General features: G+C 42.5%; 1 protein-coding gene across 14 annotated transcripts in view; it reads right to left on the bottom strand.

The window, feature by feature from the left end:
• The window catches only part of ROBO2 (roundabout guidance receptor 2), a 1,949,228-nt gene that overhangs the window by 49,485 nt on the left and 1,878,894 nt on the right, over nt 1–20,849 (bottom strand). For all 14 annotated transcript variants that reach the window (XM_029577976.1, XM_029577972.1, XM_029577965.1 and 11 more), the window contains 3 exons: nt 15,486–15,668; nt 5,802–5,844; nt 4,095–4,222 (listed from right to left, as the gene is read on the bottom strand). In XM_029577976.1, coding sequence (XP_029433836.1) covers nt 4,095–4,222; nt 5,802–5,844; nt 15,486–15,668 — 354 coding nt within the window. The remainder of the gene's footprint in view (nt 1–4,094; nt 4,223–5,801; nt 5,845–15,485; nt 15,669–20,849) is intronic.

A 20,849-nucleotide genomic window follows, 5' to 3' on the forward strand; every position in this document is an offset into this window, starting at 1 on the left:
AACAGAAGGTTGTCAGAAAATGCTAAATCTTAGCAATTGGAGAAGTGGCAGGAAATGAAATGCTTGAGGTAAAAGATTTCATAAATGTGCAATCTCCCCCCCACCCCCCCAAAAAAAAACAAAAAACAAAACATACACTTGCAAGATACTGTTCCATTTTTTTTGTCCTAATTCTGTCAGCAATTTAAATCTGAGCCTCACTGTGGCAAGGCCAACATTTGCATTAAAAGTGCTGCACCAAATAAAAACCTGTAGCAAGAAGAAAGGGACTCGAATACACAACTGAGCACACTGTTTTGTGTGCGGACAAACCAACCTGTGTAAAATTAGATCTGCTTTTAAAATGGTTTCTCCTATTCTGTCTCTGTGGCAGAAAAGCAGGAAATATATATATAGCAATTAGATATATATATATATATATATATATATATATATTAGGGATGTGAATCGTTTTCCATATCGTCTTAACGATAGAAATCGTGTGGCAGGGCAAGAAAATCGTGTTAGGCACGATTTTTTAGTTAAAAAATCGTTAAAAATCGTTTTTTCCGATTAGTGCGCACTAACGGGAGTTAGTGCACACTAACTGGGAGTTAGTGGGAGTTAGTGCGCACTAACTGAAAATGATACAATTTGACACTTTTCAGGTCAGTTAAGGTCAGTTTAGGAATGAATATGTATTCCTATTGGCTGCCCTCTTATTTATTCATGTTACCAAGTTTCCCACTGACAGTATATGGGGGATGGGAAATGGAAACAGTTGGTAGCTTGACAAAACAAGTAATGTGATCAGTCAATGTGACTAGAACTTGTGCCTTAACCCTGATACCAGGGGTATTGTGATCTTCCTGCACACAGTGCCCTATCCCTATTAATACCAGGAGTGTTGTGATCTTCCTGCACACAGTGCCCTAACCCTGGCACCAGGGGTGTTGTGATCTTCCTGCACACAGTGCCCTATCCCTATTAATACCAGGAGTGTTGTGATCTTCCTGCACACAGTGCCCTAACCCTGACACCAGGGGTGTTGTGATCTTCCTGCACACAGTGCCCTATCCCTATTAATACCAGGAGTGTTGTGATCTTCTTGCACACAGTGCCCTAACCCTGGCACCAGGGGTGTTGTGATCTTCATGTACACAGTGCCCTATCCCTATTAATACCAGGAGTGTTGTGATCTTCCTGCACACAGTACCCTATCCCTAATACCAGGGGTGTTGTGATCTTCCTGCACACAGTGCCCTATTCCTGATACCGGGGGTGTTGTGATCTTCCTGCACACACTATTCCTGATACCGGGGGTGTTGTGATCTTCTTGCACACATCCCGGTATCAGGGATAGGGCACTGCATGCAGGAAGATCACAACACTCCTGGTATTAGGGATAGGGCACTGCATGCAGGAAGATCACAACACCCCTGGTATCAGGGATAGGGCACTGTGTGCAGGAAGATCACAATACCCCGGAGGAGTGAGGGTCAGGCAGCTCCCCCCTGTCTGTGAAGCCAGCCTCTCACTAGTAATGCAGGGAGGGAGCTGTCTCAGACTTCACCATCCTCCCCTCCCCCCTCACCCACACACCATTCACTAGCTGGGACATGGGGGAAGTCAGGAGTGAGGGTCAGGCAGCTCCCCCCTGTCTGTGAAGCCAGCCTCTCACTAGTAATGCAGGGAGGAAGCTGTCTCAGACTTCACCATCCACCCCCCCCCCTCACCCACACACCATTCACTAGCTGGGACATGGGGGAAGTCAGGAGTGAGGGTCAGGCAGCTCCCCCTGTCTGTGAAGCCAGCCTCTCACTAGTAATGCAGGGAGGGAGCTGTCTCAGACTTCACCATCCTCCCCCCCCCCCCTCACCCACACACCATTCACTAGCTGGGACATGGGGGAAGTCAGGAGTGAGGGTCAGGCAGCTCCCCCCTGTCTGTGAAGCCAGCCTCTCACTAGTAATGCAGGGAGGGAGCTGTCTCAGACTTCACCATCCTCCCCCCCCCCCCCTCACCCACACACCATTCACTAGCTGGGACATGGGGGAAGTCAGGAGTGAGGGTCAGGCAGCTCCCCCCGTCTGTGAAGCCAGCCTCTCACTAGTAATGCAGAGAGGGAGCTGTCTCAGACTTCACCATCCTCCTCCCCCCCCCCCTCACCCACACACCATTCACTAGCTGGGACATGGGGGAAGTCAGGAGTGAGGGTCAGGCAGCTCCCCCCTGTCTGTGAAGCCAGCCTCTCACTAGTAATGCAGGGAGGGAGCTGTCTCAGACTTCACCATCCACCCCCCCCCCCTCACCCACACACCATTCACTAGCTGGGACATGGGGGAAGTCAGGAGTGAGGGTCAGGCAGCTCCCCCCTGTCTGTGAAGCCAGTCTCTCACTAGTAATGCAGGGAGGGAGCTGTCTCAGACTTCACCATCCTCCCCCCCCCCCCTCAACCACACACCATTCACTAGCTGGGACATGGGGGAAGTCAGGAGTGAGGGTCACGCAGCTCCCCCCTGTCTGTGAAGCCAGCCTCTCACTAGTAATGCAGGGAGGGAGCTGTCTCAGACTTCACCATCCTCCCCCCCCCTCACCCACACACCATTCACTAGCTGGGACATGGGGGAAGTCAGGAGTGAGGGTCAGGCAGCTCCCCCCTGTCTGTGAAGCCAGCCTCTCACTAGTAATGCAGGGAGGGAGCTGTCTCAGACTGGTATCAGGGATAGGGCACTGAGTGCAGGAAGATCACAGCACCCCTGGTATCAGGAATAGGGCACAGGTTCTAGTCATATTGACTGATCACATTACTTTTTTTGTCAACTACCAACAGTTTTCATTTCCCATCCCCCCAACCATCTCCTCAGTTGGAACCTTGGTAACATCAATAGATAAGAGGGCAGCCAGCCAATAGGAATACATATTCATTCCTAACTGACCTTTACTGACCTGGATAGTGTCAATAATTTGTATCATTTTCTGTTAGTGTTCCTGAGTTTCCATTTCCATTTCCCATCCCCCCAACCATCACCTCAGTGGGAACCTGGTTAACATCAATAGATAAGAGGGCAGCCAGCCAATAGGAACACATATTCATTCCTAACTGACCTTTACTGACCTGGAAAGTGTCAATTTGTATCATTTTCAGTTAGTGCGCACTAACTGGGAGTTAGTGCGCACTAACTCCCGTTAGTGCGCACTAACACGATTTAACGATTTTTAACGATAAATCGTTAGAATTTCTATTGTATTGTGTTCTATAACGATTTAAGACGATATTAAAATTATCGGACGATAATTTTAATCGTTGAAAAATGATTCACATCCCTAATATATATATATATATGTACACACAGTTTTTTATTGTACTAACAATACATTGCCTGAACATAATGAGTGAATCAGCAAAATTCTTCTGAAAATAGAACCTGGAATCTTTGTACATAGAGTTCCCCAGTTTAAAATGTGTAATGGCATCAAAACGTTAGATCCTGATAAGCTCATTTGCTTTTCTGAGTCATCTATTTTAGGCAATTTGACCAATTTTTCTTGTGTATTTTCCAGAATGATGAGCGGACTTGACCAGATTAATGGTGTTTGTTAGTTAACTTTAGTAGGATTTATTCTAAAACTGATTCCTAAAAAAACCAAAATATTATATAATTTTTGTGTGTCAGGTTGAAAGAATATGGAGGCTATCCACAGGGACAGGTGTTATCAGGCGAGATTTAAACTAATGCACAGTCATTTAGTCTCTTTACATAATTGTGGTTATATGGATCTCAATGTTTTTGCAATTTCTGGCAACCCCTCTAAAACAAAGGGGTTCAGAAATGTTCAGCACCAATTTGACTCATTTTTAAATAGAGTTCTACACTAGTCTTCATGGTCTGGCATATAGCACTGTCCTTAAAATCTGTGCATCGCTGTCACTACTGTCAGATCTACTGGACAAAACATATAGACGATGACAATGCATAATGGCCATATTGCTGGTAGGATATAAATGTAATAATAAGAAATAGAACTACATCATATGATATGAAGCCACAAAAAAAGCAAATAATCTGACAGAAAACTGTTATCACATTGAACAATTATATAGACAAACCAACCTCCACGACCAAAATTCCCAAGGTCATTCTGTCCACCATTGCTGTTGTTTACTGGTAGACTGGTGGCTGGCCAGGAGTCAGCAAGCCAGGGATAACTGGGGTCACTTGCATTCAATAGTCCTGGACGACTGCGGTGGGAAGAATTTATAAAAAAGAAAAAAAAAAGGAAAGATTTAAAGCAAAGGCCTGTGAGGAAACAGAAGATCGCAACTAGTAGAGGGGTTGGATGGATCATATCACGTTTCTGCTAATAGGCTCAGTGGCAAACAGTTCAGAAGGCTTTAATTCATTTCAAATTAAAATTGTGTGAGCTTTCATAATTTAAAGTCCATCAGCACTTAATTAAGGCTATATACAAATCAGCATTGTCTGAAGAAATGGGGCAAGGCATCCGTCATGCTCCGGACGGAATGAGAGTGTGGTCTGCTTGGAATGGAGAAGTGGGATGCATCACGCAAGAATCCACAGTTAGGGCTGGATGATAAATTGCCACCTCGAGGGAACAATCGCTCAAACTGCCTGCTCTGTATCAGCCATTTCCAGGGCTTCAGGCTTTTCACTCTTCACATCGCAAATACGGACCTGTCATCTGCAGGCTTGGTAGCTCTCCTCAAACACCGTTTAAAGGCACATGGATTTGTGACATAGGACTATGTTCCAGTATCGTATTTTAGTTGGTTTTAAATTCAAATGCAATGCCATTATTAAAGCCTGAATGCATTAAAAGAAGTAGAATAATGGCTGCATTGTGTCTGGATAGAGGGTGAATATCTCTACTCCCCATGCTGTAATCTGATAGAGGTAATGAGGGTAGTCATATTGCTGTAGTGTGGCATCAGCAGTGATTTTTAGGTATTTTTTTTGTGGGGAGGGGAAGGAGGAGGGGAAAGGGAGAGAGGCATTGCCTCCATAGTAGGGACCTTAGGTCAATAAAAAATTTACAGCCATATTAAGCTCTCTGAAAAAATTATCAGTAGATTGGCCCTTTTGCAGAACCTTTGTAATGATTGTATTTTTGCTGATAGACCTTTCTTGTACAATCCCTAAGAGAACCATGAGTTTCTATAGTAACAGCAGTAAGATCCAGCAGCTTCCTCGCCACATCTAGTAGCTCTCATTAGGCCTAATCTCTTTTTGCTAAAATATTGATTAAATAGGAGATTGGAAGTTATTACTGGGGCCTAATTACAATCTCCATATTGACAAAGAGAAAATAGATGAGGATATATGGGTATGTTATCAGGTTTTATCAATTTCAATTGAGTAGCCAAAGTTGTGGAATCCAGTCCTTTCAATCTACAGCCTATTCATCATCCATGAATCATTTATTTTGTGATCGATTATGTGTAATTGTTCACTCACAGCAATTTAGTGGGAGCCAATAAGGAGTCTTAAAGAACAGCAACTTCATTTGCTAATGTCTTATTAATGCAATAAACATCCTGGTAACAAATGAACACATTTCTTGTGATATTTACTACTAATTTCTTTTTGGGCATCTTGGGAGAAATGAAACATCTGGACTTGATTCCTCTAACATGCACAGAGACAGATCATTAAACCTTGGGGTGTGCCATTTAAGTCCTCCTCCTAGGATTCTCTGCATCCTTCCTATTATAGCCATGTCTAGATAGTTTTCCAATTCCTGATGAAAAATATACAAAAGTCATCTTTTTTATATTGAAAAAACAAACACAATACACGTACCTTCCATTGCTCATTAGTCCTCTATCCCCTCTTTGAAATGTAACTGTTATTGCAACACAAGAAATGAGAGATTTAGTTAAATTACTGTAGATTTAATAATGAAAAATGTATTATTTAAAGCACATCAGAGCGCATGGCACTGCACAAGATTCACATGCATAGAATAGCATAAAGGTTAAGCAATTTAATACAGATATATGTCAACTGTATCTCTTTCTCTCTCTCTCTCTCTATATATATATATATATGTAGAAAGATAAACACAGAAGGCTACTCGGCATCAGTGCTATAGCTAGGGTGTGTGACAATGTATGGCATAGGATGCATTTTTGAGAGAGGCTTGGACTGAGCTCTCAAAGGTGAGCTATATTGTTGCTCATCTGAGGGACTTTCATGCTGTTTTCTAGAAATGGCACTGTTTGGCATCCTGCGATCAGCTTGACAGATATATCTATGGATTTCCTGTCACTTGCCAACAACCTTCAACAATCATTACACATAGACAGGTAGAGAGATATTTCAAACCCTGAAGTATAAGGTTTTGCACTGTGATTCAACCCAACCACATGACTAAAATTATGTTCCACTACTATCTCAATCAGAGGCAGGCTTGCAGTCACCAGATTAAAGTTTACTGGCTACTCTCATAACAACCTACTCTGCCAAACCCTGACCATTCTGTTCCCCAAATAATTATAAGCAGTTCTTTGAAAAAGAAAAATGAGATTGAGGTTCTGTTTACTGTTCTTGAACATCCAATTGAAAAACTCTCATTGCAATCAAAATTATTTACAAACCTTTTAGGTTTAGGAGGATGTGAGATAAGTAACACTCGACTTGTTTCTTTTATAATAGGACAGTATGGTATAGAGAACAACATAGGTGTAGTAGTTTATGCCACAGAATAGAGGAGACGTTTTTGTCATATCCTCTTGTCTTAAAACATCCCAATGTTTGTAATTCAGTTTGATTTCCTTTTTCTATGTTTAAAATTCAAATGCCAAATGTTTTTTTTCAATGGCATTTATGATTCCTGGTTAGGATTATCTGACAGTAGGCTCTAGATCTCCATTTGTTAAGTAACAGCCCCGTATTCTTGCGCTGTGTTTCGCGTCTGGTTGCCATGAACCTCAACATCAGTATCGGTTAGGGATGTGAATCGGGCTTCTGACGACTGAAAATATGGTATGATATTTTCAAAATCGTCAGAAATCGGGGGCTCCCCGAAACCGATAGGAAAACCCCACGAAATTGTTCGTGGGGGTTCTCTTATCGTTTTGGGGGAGGGCGGGAAAAACGGCACACAAAAATAACCCCTAAACCCACCCCGACCCTTTAAAACGAATCCCTTAGCTTCCCCCACCCCCTCGACCCCCCCCAAAGACTTTTTACAGGTACCTGGTGGTCCAGTGGGGGTCCCGGGAGCGATCTCCCACTCCCGGGCCGTCGGCTGCCACTAATCAAAATGGCGCCAATGGCCCTTTGCCCTTACCATGTGACAGGGTATCCGTGCCATTGGCCGGCCCCTGTCACATGGAGGGAGCACTGGATGGCCGGCGCCATCTTTAAAAATGGTGTGGGCCATCCAGTGCTCCTACCATGTGACAGGGGCCGGCCATTGGCACGGATACCCTGTCACATGGTAAAGGCAAAGGCCATCGGCGCCATTTTTATTAGTGGCAGCGGACGGCCCGAGAGCGGGAGATCGCTCCCGGGACCCTCACTGGACCACCAGGTACCTGTAAAAAATTTTTTGGGGGGTCGGGAGGGTGGAGGAAGCTAAGGGATTAGTTTTAAAGGGTCGGGGTGGGTTTTTTGTTTATTGGCTCAGGCACAGCCGATAAAAAAAAAACCCGATCGGGCCGGACAAAAAAAACAAAACACGATGTGAATCGGAACCGGAATCAGAACCAATTCCGGTTCCGATTCACATCTCTAGTATCGGTAAAAAACTTTGCTTAGTACACTTAAGGGTGGATTTTCTAAGGACCACGTGCGTTAAAAGCGCCATGCGCATTTTAAAACAGGACCGGCTATGCGTGTAAACCCCACTATACACACAAGTGCCGGGCCTCTCGAAGGGGGTGGGCCGGGGTCTGGGGGGGGGGGCAGGCTGGGACAGCACCATTGTAGGCTGTCCCAGGGAAGCGTGCGCCAGCAGCCGGCCGGCGCGTGTTACTTACTTCTGTTCATTAGAGCAGGTAAGTTACAAAACAAAAAAAAGGGGGTTAGTTAGGCTAGATTTAGGGGTTGGAGTGGAGAGGAGAAAGGGAAGGAAGGTTAGGCAGGGGGGGTAGGGAACTGGGGAGGCCCGACTGTGTCGCTGTGTGTATAAATGGAAAATTTGGCCCCCCAGCGCATATGCACGCGGCCATCCAATTTTATAACATGCACACGCCGGTGTGTACATGTTATAAAATTGGCGCATCCATGTGCGTGCGCGCTGGGAACCGCAAGCAAATGGATGCATGTGCGTTTCTTTGAATATTGACCCCTTAAAGCATTTCTCCCCATCCAGTTAGGAATCAAAAAATAGATACAAAATGGACTTTTGCAGGTTATAATAAACATGATTTTTCAGAGTGAAAACAAATGCACAAGGTCCGGGTAAGAATTATAGAAAGCTTTTCTGGTGGATTTTAAAAGCCCTAAGCATGCCAATGCCGGGAGATACATGGGTGTCTTGGGCCAGCATGCGCCACATAGATGTTAAGAATCACCGATGTATGCACGTATCTCCCAGTACATGCACAAATCCAAAAATAGGGGTGGGATGTGGGCATGGACTTGTTGGGGAAGACCAAAAGATGAGCACATAAATGCCCAAGCGCCCGCTGGGGGAACCCACCACGTAACTTTACTTCTGCTATTGCTGGCATGTGTCAAACAATAAAAAAAATCAGTAGGGTTTTAAGGGTCAGGTCTAACTGGGAAGAAGGGAGCCTTTAAAACGGGGGGGGGGGGGGGGGTGTTGGAAGTCCTCTCTTTACACTGGGCATGAACTGGGAAGAGGGTAAGTAGCCTTGGTGCGCACCCCTTATAGAATTCCCCCCACTTACGCGGTAGTTGAGGCATTTGCATGCACATGCGCACCTCTATATAAAATTGAGCGCACATGGAGGCACATATGTGCGCGTATGTTATACAATTGCCGCGTCCATAGATATGCACGTATGCGCACGTATGTGGGTCTTAAAATTCACTTTTTTGGTTCTTTCATCATGGAGCAAAGATTTGTCAGTTTTATATTTCAGTCTATTCCATGTTATACAGTACACACATATATGTCTTTATTGATGCATACATACAGATGTGTATATATGCACATGGATGTGCACATCTAAAAACACTTTTGCAATTGTACTAATATTTGCAGCCAAGGTAATTTTATCATGGATTCTATTTGTTTGTACCAAGAGTTATATTAGCATTCAGGACTTCATGATGAATACACAAATAACTGGATTCTGAGTGGCTATGTTTCAAAGCCTGACACAGATTGTTAGATGCTTTTTTCACAGGGGTAGATTTTCAAATGGTTATGCGTGTAACCCCCGAAAACCTACCACAAACCCCCTCTGCGCGAGCCGAGCCTATCTTGCACAGGCTGCCAGCGCGCGCAAAGCCCCGGGACGCGTGTAAGTCCCAGGGCTTTCCTGGGGGGGGGCATGCCGGGGGTGTGTCGCGGCCGCCACGTCATCGGGGGCGGGTCAGGGGTGGGTCGGGGGCGTGTCAGGGGCGTGTTGCGGCCGGCGCGTCATTGGTGGTGTTCCGGGGGCATGGCTGCGGCCTCCAGACCAGCTCCCGAACCGGACCATGGCGCGCTGGTGGCTGGCCCGGCAGACGTAACTTGTGCAACAAAGGTAGGCGGGGGTTTAGATAGGGCCAGGGAGGGGAAGGTGCGGGGGGGGGGGGGTGGTGGTGGAGGGAACCATTGCAGGCTGCTGATTTTGGGCAGCCTTATGTGCGCCGACCCCGGATTTTAACAGATAAGCGCGGCTACGCACATATCTATTGAAATCCGGCGAACTTTTATTTGCGCCTGGTGCGCGAACAAAAGTACGCGCGAGTGGTTTTTTTTTTTTTTTTAATAAAATCTACCCCTTAACTAACAGTTTTGACTAATTTTAACTTTTTTTTTTATTCTCTGAGGAAATCCTGCCATTGTTAACTAACCAATGGTATTGCAGGAAAAAATATTTTAAAAAAACCAGTAATAGAACCACTAATACATAAAATAATTAACCTTCTGAACAGGCCATGTTGTTTAGGGTTATAGCTGGAGAATAGAGGCTTACAGTTCTGTTTGTACAAGAATGTCAAACCTGTACTGCAGACTATTGACTAATACTAAAAGAAAATGCTTAGTTGTATGTATAACAATGTAATCAATTGCTGGTTAAAGTAGGATAAAGAAGGAAACAATATTTCAACTTAGTGTGATCTGTGTGTTAATGTCCATTACTGGGCACTTTTTCTAGTAATGAGAAGTTACATTTATTGACATGGTCAGATTCTTTGGAAGATTTATGTCACTGAAAACCTCCTGAAATTCTCAGCACAGCAGTTCTACTTTTCCCGACTGCTCCACTGGCACATTTCATCTGTAAATACTATAGAGAGAGCCAAATGGCCAGCATACGTCCAACTGTGGCCAGCCAGCTCTTCACTCTTCTAAAATAAAATGGCTCATATTTAACACTTTCATTTCTGTACGCGGTCAAGAGGCTTATGCTAAGGTTATATAGAGTTCTGTGATGGCCAGCTCAGGACTGAGAGGCACTGCCCACCTGAGATGAAACTACCCCACCAAACACTACCTGACCCAGGCGGTCTTTGCTGCTGGGGAAACACTTTTCAAAGAGTTTTGCCCACATGAACCTGCTGCCTGAAGATTACCCAGCTTCAGTGGGGTTCACAGTCAATGCATTGTTCCATATTACACAATCTCATTGAGAGAAGGCATTTCCTGAGGTGTGTTTCAGTAGGAGGAGGAAAAATGCACACACATAGACTGCACTTTCAAACCTTCACCTGTACCTTTCCAGCAGAAATCTACCTGCGGGGAGGGGGGCGGGGGGGGGGGGGGGAATCAGGTGCAGGTGACCGATAGTCTTTGCATCGGCAGAAAGTTTCAAAGTACAAGTGCATATTTCTGTTTTGTTAATGGATGCAAAGGCTATGAGTGAAAAACATACACGCGGAGACTTAGTCCCAACACAGACAGTTTAAAAAGTGCCCCGTAAAGAACTGTTCTTGTTTGGTAGGCAGGCCTGCTTATCATCCAGCTGTCAAACTGAAGGCTACCCGCGCCTCTTAAGAATTTTTGGAATTTTGCGTAGGCTTTACAAAGAATTCTGTAGCTTCTGAAGGCCCCAGTATAGTGTAAGACAGAGAAGCTCAGGTACCCAGGAGCGCCCAACCACACCCCCGTAAGCTAAAAACCGTCCTCAGTAGTTGGGAGGCTGAAGCGGAGGTGGGAGAATAGGGAAGATTTCAAAGCATTCTACAAAGGTGCTATAAAAAGTGTTATTTATCAATCCTGCCAGATTTGGGGAGTATGTGTGTAAGGGGGTGTCTGTTATTTCTTGACGGAACTTATCTGTTCACTCAATCCTCTTAGGGGTAGATTTTTAAAAAGAACGCATGTGCATCCATGTGCGCACGCTACCCGGCATGCACACATGGACGCGCGCATCTTATAAAATCCCGGTTGGCGCACGCAAGGGGGGGTAGAATTTTTCTAATTTGCGTGGCGATCCATCGTCGGGCTTCCCCACTTCCTTCCCAGTCCGCTCCAATTAAGGGGCAGACTGGGAGGGAACTTCCCTACCCCCTACCCTAACCTCCCTTCCCCTCTCCTACCTGCTCCCAATCCCTATCCTAGGTCCCCCCATTTTTTAAACTTACATTTTGATCCTGCAAAGGAGCTGCAGCAAGTTGCGCGCGCCGGCACCCTCCAGTGCGCGATCCCCCAGCACAGCGGCAAATGGCCGCTGTACCGGGCGCCTTTAGCCCCGCCCCCACCCCGCAGCTCTAGTGCGCATAACAGGGGTTATGCGCGCAGCCGGGCCCCTTTTAAAATGCAGCAGTGTGCGCAAGGCCCGGCCACACGCTTATCCCCTGTGTTTTACACGCACGGGCCATTAAAAATTGGGACGTTAGTGAGGAAACTGAAAATTTTCTTTCATTGTTCCTTATTCCTGATGTAACTTCTAGAAAGCATCATCATCGCTGGCAAGGAAACGAAGGGAAGTTGCAAATTAACTGAGCAGAGAGAAATATGTTTATAGTAGATCATTATAATGCCACTAATAGACATTCCTGTATGCAGGCATGAGTTGAAACACAGTAACATAGTAGGTGATGGCAGAAAAAGACCAAATGTCCCATCTGGTCTTCTCAGTCATTCTTGCCCTCAGTGCCAAAGGTATAGCCCCAGCTGCCAGCCATAGAGTATGACTACTTGTAAGAGATCGCTCTTTATGCAGGACTCTGTTTCTCATCTCCCTTTTGTATTCTACCATCTTGGTCAGATAAGCAGGATCCCCTATTTAGTTCACCCAAGCACCCCTCATGTCCCCTTTCCTACCCCTTAATTTTATACCATCTAAACCGCTACTAGTACTAAGGTTGGCTGCTGCCTAAACATCTGGCCTCCTAGATTCCAGATGTAGACATCACTATCCAACACAATTAAACACTGCTTTTGATTTTATCTAACAAATTTCATCTGTAGTCCTTGACATTCACTGCTACAGTATATATGCAGCCAGCTCTGGGGGAGGATGCTAACGCAGACACAAATGCTTATTCCACAGAGAGCTTCTGTAGCAACGTAAGTTTTATGTGACATGTCCTACGGCAGGCACTACTTGGATAAAGAGCCTTTTCTGTGTTTTTTCTTTACCAGAACATAGAGTGCATAGTACTTGCTAATATAATTTGACAGGGCTAAACTTAATGCTACTGCCTGCAAAAACTGGAGAAAAATGCAGAGATATTATAAACTACCATTTCCAGTATGGAGGTTTCAGAAAAGCTTTGGAGCTGCCTGTCTGCAACCGCCCACCATTCTCCTTCCATGAACAAAAAGGGTGAAACTGTCAGTCAAACCTCCTTTCCCTTTTCTGATAAGTAGCTCCTCAAATATGAATGCTGATTAATCCTCTTTTAATAAACGTAGACTCTGAACAGTATATAAAAATTCCATCATATTTTCCATCTTAAAACGACTGTCAAATACATTACATTCTTTTAACAATTTCAGGGCTTGACCATAAAATGCTCAGCATTTCTTCATTTATGCTTTTTTTTTTTTTAAACTATTTTTTTTTATATACTGAGTTTCTCAGTTCTCTGTTTCCTTGGAGGGCACTATTCTATATTTCTACCATAGGAGTGACAATATATGTTTACTTTCTTTACATGGTTAGCAAAAAGTACCTTGGTACTGACATGTCTTGATGCTCCTTAAAAATACTACGCAGACTGGGGAAAAACGGAATCTTACAGGCAAGCGTGGGGCGTCCATGCGGAATGTTCCACAGATCTGTCAACGCACTGCCTATAGCCACGCGCCTATATTGCCTTTCAATTTTCCCAGGCATCTGCAGCTTTTCAGCAGTCTGTGTTGTACAGTACAGGGTTATAAAGAGTTGCCTCCTCCTCCCCTCAACTTTAACTAAAGTATTCTGGGGATGCATAAGAAATATATCCCATGAGGTCCTTTATCCAGAGAAGGATTCCCCCTTCCCCCCTCCAAAAAAAAAAAGCTTTATTGTTTAGTATGGTCTTGCCATAAAAAAAAAAGTGCAAAGTAAGAACAGCGGGCAATAGAATCTTAAAAGCTTTCCAAAATTCCATGCCATGCTCATGGGAATTTCTCCTAAGTCCAGTAAAGGAAAAAAGATAATATTGCATTCCGTAATTGTCAGTGAAAAATATTACTCTAGTTTGGAATACCTGGTTTGTGCCAGCTCCCCTTCTTTGTGCCAAGTGCTACCCTGTGGTGCATGGTAGTTTCTGGGGAATCTGAGTAGAGGGTGAACAGGAAAAACAGGGAATGGGTGCCTCAGTTTCAGGGTGATGATCAGATACATTTGAGAGCAAATGGAGTTGGAAAGGTGAAGAAACACTGAGGGACCAATTTACACCTTGTATGCAGCTATTGTGCGGTCGCAAACTGATGAGTTATTCACCGGAAAAAGCTCAACTGGCCAATCGAACTGGCAGATTTAGGGATTTTCAGCAAATATATCCCCACATGTGCATGGCCGCATGTTCTGCATGATGAAGATCTGAATAGGTCCCTTGATGAATAGTGCCTGGGAAGCTGAACAAACGTGCTTCTACATCTGTCAGAATACTCATTGTCCGAAATATTAATCTACAGAAAATAATGCATGTTTTTCAAAGCTGGATGAAAAAAAGAAGTGTGCAGCATTAAATACAAACATCGATGTAGGCCTGTAAATGGCCCCAGGAGCTTTCTGCTGAAACCACCAGTGTAACAGGTCTCAGTCTACCTTATGAAAAGAAAAGTACACATTCATTTTTGTGCTGGCTCATGTGAGGTTTCCATTTAATTCTGCAAACTTGAAATGGCTGTTACACTAAAAGACAACTAATGATCGTAAATGATATGGTGTGAGATAAGAGACAGACTAATGGGGACAGTACCTGCAGGGGTGAAGGTGAAGGACTGAACTGTAAAACAAGAAAGCAAAGAGATTGTGAGTAACAAGCACCATTTCCAAGGTGCCATCTTTAGCAGCTCACCCATGTTCTGGCTGGAATTTAATGCACGCACGTTGTAACAAATCAACTTTAAGTTCTAGCCATCCAGCAGAAAATATATTATCAGACTTAATGCTTAAGGGTGGATATGATTAGTCTATGAATCGTAGTTGTTACTTGAGACAAATTTGATTTTTGAATGAGTATACTACTTCTTTTTAGTGAAAACAATAAGAGAAATGTAAGCTAGGAGACCATGACAAATACAGAAATGGTAGAATGTGTCACGTTGGTATGATAGTAAGAAAATTGTATTGTGCAAGACCATGTATGAGAAATGGCTCTGTCAAGCAGGAACAAACACAAATATCTATTTTTAGTGGTGCATCTTAAAGCATGTGGCAGAAGAATCTACTCATAAAAATGTGCTAAACTGATAGCAACTTCAGTATGCAATCTATTTTAATATATCAATACCTCATACTAAGACTTCAAGAAAGCATTGAAACAGCTTACACCTACTAGCTGAATTTTCCCATCTGAGTGAGGAAAAACACTTTTAAAAATAGAACCCATTGCCTAAAGCTTCGCTGTCTTTTCTACCTTGCTATTTTCAGGGAGAGCAAAAAACAGAACTTTTCAGCTGCTTACTACAAATTTCTCTCACACAGAAAATATCAGGTAGTAAATCTGTCTTATAATGAACATCGCATTAGCTGATGAGCAGGAAATGGAAAAATAAAAAATTGGTCTGATGATGATGATAGGGAGAGTGGTATGGCACAATGCATCCAAGTCTCTTGCAAAAGAGCAACTGGAAGACCTTTGTTAAAAGTAAAAATAAAAAATAAAAAGAGCACTCAATCTTAATGTGATTCAAAATTACAAAATAAGTTTCCTCTTCGCAGTAGACGACTGGAAAGGTAGCCTTGTCTCATTTCTCACCTGCATAATTGCTCAACCCCTTCCTCTTCTTCCTGCGCCAGTACAGCCAGATGCTAAATCCCATCAGAATGACCCAGCATGCACCACCAATGCCTGCTATGAAGGCAGGCTGCTTGACGACATCAGTGATTTGCTCCGTTATGCTGTTGTTATTCTCTGTAATGACTACCTCATTGCGATTACCTACAAAAGACAAAGAAAAAGGAAGCCATGGTGATACATGCCACATGTAAGGCTCAAGTTGGACAAACGGTTGATGGAGCTGCACCTCTAGTAGTTTTGAAATTAGTGCCTTGCGTGTTCATGCCAAAGAGCATATGCCACACCATCGTGATATTTAATTCTGTGACTTATGTTTACAATCTGGACTAGAATTTTTTCACTAGAACACAGGAACACTTATTAGAGCAGATACTAAGTCTACAATAAAAGGAAAGACTGTAATATCCTCAAATGTATTTGAGCTTATTTTTTTTTTTAGGTCCAGATGTTTATTAAACCGATGCTATAAATTTGGAAGTTCATGAATTTTCTACAGTAACCAACCAGATGTCATGATTTTTCAATTTATTTCTGTTAATAATATGCTTTACATGGCTTACATTTCCTTCCTTTTAATCATGGATGAAGACACTAACAATTTGTGTTTACACAGCGGCCTTTTACCCAATCAGGATCACAAAATGAAATGTAGTCATTCAGAAACCATGCACGCAGCCACAGCTGGAGTGGATGGCCTGGCAGAACAGCTCAAACGAGCCAGGAAAACATTTATGCAGATTTTGGCTAGTACCTGCTGCTTTCATTGATCCTGTGTAGGAATCTTTTTTTACGAGGTAGCCTTATTTGATGAGCTTAGCAAGCTTGGGATATTTTACTAATTAAACAAAATTCTATCACAATACTGCAACCTTTCCCTAAAATGTAGGTAAGCCAAATGCTGCTCCTCTACCAATGAATGATTAACAAACGATTGTTGTATTATAAGGAACCGAAGGGGAAAAAGAATATAATAGCATGAAAACTGAATCACAGCTAAAGTTTGACATTAGATATACCATTTGATTCTGCAATATTTCACTATAGATATATATATTTATATACAGAGAGAGAGAGTCAGCCAAGGTACCAGCCTCTCTTCTAGTCAGGTGTTACTGTTAACAATGCTGTCAGTTCGACTAATTAGAACGCAAGATGAGAGACTTGTGTGACCAGTAACGCTCCATTGTTTTTACAGACAAAAAATATAATGAAATATAATGTCTTCCTCCCTTTGGAGAGAAGTGAAGAAGAAAACTAATTTGTTGGCCCAAAAAATTAATTAGACACATCAGATTCGATTGCACCTATTAGTGTGAAAGTTTGCAGCTGTTCCTCATAATAGCACACCAGCCACAGAATGTGAGTCTGAACAGGTCAACTGATTAAGGAATAATAGCTTTATTATTAACATGCTTTACTTACCTATTAGTTGATATATTTTATAGTATTTTTATTTTTTTATGTATTATTATTTTATGAATGTTTGGATTGTACCCTGCTTTTATCTGTTGTGGAATGTGGGTAATAAATAAAAAAAAAATACAAATAAAATTTGATATCCAGCCAAATTTCAACAGGGACATCATGAATATTATTAAAACTGCTTTTCATTCATACTGGATTGAACAAAAATATTTAGATTTTTTTATTTAAGTAAATTGTGAAACAAATGTATGTGGTGTATGCTCTTATAAAGAGAAATATAATTACAGCTGTTCCTTAAGGCAGCAATTTAGCATGGCTTAAAACACATGCATCTAGAATGGATGTGTAATTTTAATGGCTAGCATTGTGCTCAATCCCTAAATTTTCCAAACCATTAACATGCATAAAACATGGGTTTATGTGGATAAATGGCTTATGATAAAATTGCACATGGTTTGAGGGCATAAAACTATGCACGTAACTTAATTTCACACATAATTTTGTATGTGCCAAAAAGCAGCATTCCAAGGGTGGAGTTAGTGCACAGCTAGGATTTATGTACATACCTTTAATTTTAAAAAGTGTGCAAGTAAATTTCCACACAAGTTATGCCCATAACTGTGTGCGGGTGAGTTTATACCCATTAGTTTGCATAATTTTCAAAGCAAATTTATGCATACAAGTTTGCTTTGAAAATAGGTGTAACTTATATGCATAGCTGCTGCATAAGTTATCCACAATATTATAAAATAGCTCCCTAAAAATATTTTTTCAAAGTTTTTGTTCCCTTGTTCTCCTAAAGTGTTCAATAACCCTATCTAAAACGGGAGTTAGCATGCACTAAGCCAAAAAATGATTTTTCACGAGAAAAAAAAATGCCTATCCGTGGGAATACGAGATTTTCCCGCGGCCACACAAACCCGAAAGTGGAAATGATCGGGTACGCGATGCACATCTCTAGTGCTGAATGCACTTTGAATATTGGGTCCCTTTGTTTGTTGGCTGCTCTGATGTATTCATTCTTTTCATGATTTTAATAATATGAATGATGTCTGATATCTCAATTTTATTGCTTGATGTTTTGTGAGTTGTGATTATGTTTCTGTTTTTCCATTGTTGCACTGCATAATACAGTTGGGCTTGTTGTGGTTACCAGAGCATGTTTGTGAGCGAGAGAGAACGAGTAAGCCATATGTTTGAGCAAAAGGACCATTTAAGCCAGTGGGCCTGTGTGAGTATAAAAGAGAGTGACTGAGCCAGTAAGCATGTGTGTGAGCATGTATATGAGAGAGCAAATGAGCCAGTGAGCATGTGTGTGTGAACAAGAACATGTGTGTGACACAATGAGCATGTCTGTGAGAGTATGTGAACCAGTAAGCATGTACGAGAGACAGCATACGATCTAGTGAGCATGCGTAAGACAGAATATAAAGGAGTTTGATTGAGAATGAACATGTGTTAGACAGAGAAGAAAGTTTGTGCATATCTCCCACCCCTTTCTAATCTATGACAATCTCAGGGTGACTGGAATCTAAAGTTCCCAGATATGGAGAGCAGGGATTTATTTTAGCTTTAATTTTAATTATTGGAGGGTGTTTGCTGTGTCTGCTATTTTGAAATATTTTATCGATGTTCAGTTTTTGTCTGCATGTTTCTATTTATACTTTATTTTCTCTTCATTTTGTATTTGGTGAGGGTCTGTCTGGGTTCTACATGTATGACTAAGGTGAGGTATTCTGCTAAGCAGACTTGTAGGGTAGCCTCAACTGATTTGCATGGATGGAAAGCTTTGTTTACTCATTGCTGGTCTAGAGTATCCTCTATTTCTTAGTTATTTAGGAAAAATTTGAAATTTATTTTGGAGATATTTGGGCTTAATTTTGCTGGGTTTCAGAATCGACTTGGCATGTTGATGTATGTGCTGCAGAGAAAGTAATCAAGGGAGTAAGATACAACTTGGGCCGGTTTTGAATAAATCCCCTGGGCTGATATTTTCCTGCAATCCGCCCCTACTTTCAAGGCATCATAAGAAGTGCTTTGCCTTACCTATTCAATACATGTTGGGTTTTAGGATTGCTATGCAGTAGAAGACTAAGTAACACAATCATTAAGAAGCATTGTACTGGGTAGATTCACTATGTAGAAAACATCAAAATACCTTATTGCATGCTATTGTCAGTGGTAAAGTTCACCCACCATCTTGTGCAAATATTTCAAAAGGGTTCGTGATGGCCCCAGAAGACAGTGCATCATCAAAGGTATTGTACATCACATTTACTTGAAAATAGCAAATCACTATTGCATCATTTTCTTTACTAAGATGTGTCAATGTTCTTCTTTTAGGATTTGCTAACTGAAAGCACATTGCTAGCAAAAAAAAAATATATATATATCTACCCCATCTCCAACTGACATAGACCAGAGTCCATAAAAGAAACCTGAATAATAAAAAGAATGTAAGGAACTGGCTTTGGCATTCACTTTTCATTCAAACAGAAAGGACTATCCAGAGAAAGGCAACAGATGAGATTGTTAAGGCAAAGACACTGGAATCATTAGAGAAACAATTAAATGTCATCTCCATTATAACTGTGCTGAAAAGAAAATTGAGAGGGAGGAAATGACCTTTTTGTTGTTCTCACTATTGCTTCTGTATCCCTTCCTGCTGCTAGAACTCTCACCTCTCGGGTGAATGATTAACCATTTATTGCAAAGGAAGAGCCAGGGAAAGAAATACTATTTACTTTTTCAGATTGCTAAGGATGAAAAGGGAGACTTTGAAAATAAAATGCCTTGTGTTCCGCTACAGCTCCAGAATTTTGTAAGCATCTTAAGTCCAAGGAAAATATAAAATGTATTCCGTGTTCACGTTGCTATTGGAAATTCATTAGTTTGAGCCCCATAGGCTGTGTCTCCCATTGCCATTAAAGCTCTTGACACAAAGCTTACCAGATAATGTGTGCCAGACTGTATTATTATGAGTTGTGCTATAAATAGTTCCTTAACACTAGCAGGCCGATGCAGTATCATCGCGTAAAAAACGTGCGTCCAAACTGAGCACACGCTTTTTGAATGCTCACACATCCACCCTTTCTGGGTGCTCGATGCCATTGGTAAGTGAGAGCTGCTGTGCTAAAAGGGACACACAAATTATCACTTGTGCGTCCCTAGAACTCTGCATCAGGCACCCAGGAGAGTGACTGTGTGTCCACAACAACCTGGCTAGCGCTTCCTCCAACCCTCCACCCTGGCAGGGCTGGTCCCGATTGGTCCTTTTCATGGACACTTGCCAGTGTAAAGGACCAATCAATCCCCTTTCAGGACAGACTTCTGAAAGGGGATTGGTCCTTCCACTGATATATAACAGTGAATGGACCAATCAGCAGGCCAGAAATTGGGGATGTTGCTTTCTGTGGTTCATCCTACTGTATCACGACGATACTAACAGGAGAAACCACAGAAAGCAGAAATTTTGAGCCCTTGAGAATGGCATGATTCTGTGGTTCTTCCTATTTAGCATCACGATGATATTAATAGGGAGGAATCATAGAAAGCAGAATATATATATATTTTTTTTGGTGAGCCCTTGAGCACGGCATGCTTTAATACCTGCTCCCGGGCAGGCCTTACATTTTCTGCATTAAAATGGGCATCTTGGCTGCGCAGTAATTTTTGGCATTGTGGGGTAGTAGCTACTAGCTAATTGCCTCATCTACATGGAATTTGCATGTAATGAGTGCTATTAGCTACGCGCTCAATTGGATGCATGTTTTGGACACACTAATCTCAATATCGCATCGGGCGTAAGTCTAGCGTGTCCAACCACATGTTAAGCGATGCGCTGACCTGAGCGCCCGCTATTGCATTGGCCCTTGGTGGTTTTTTCAGAACTTCAGC

Source organism: Rhinatrema bivittatum, chromosome 15 (genome assembly GCF_901001135.1).
Source record: "Rhinatrema bivittatum chromosome 15, aRhiBiv1.1, whole genome shotgun sequence".
In the NCBI taxonomy this organism is placed as follows: Eukaryota; Metazoa; Chordata; class Amphibia; order Gymnophiona; family Rhinatrematidae; genus Rhinatrema; species Rhinatrema bivittatum.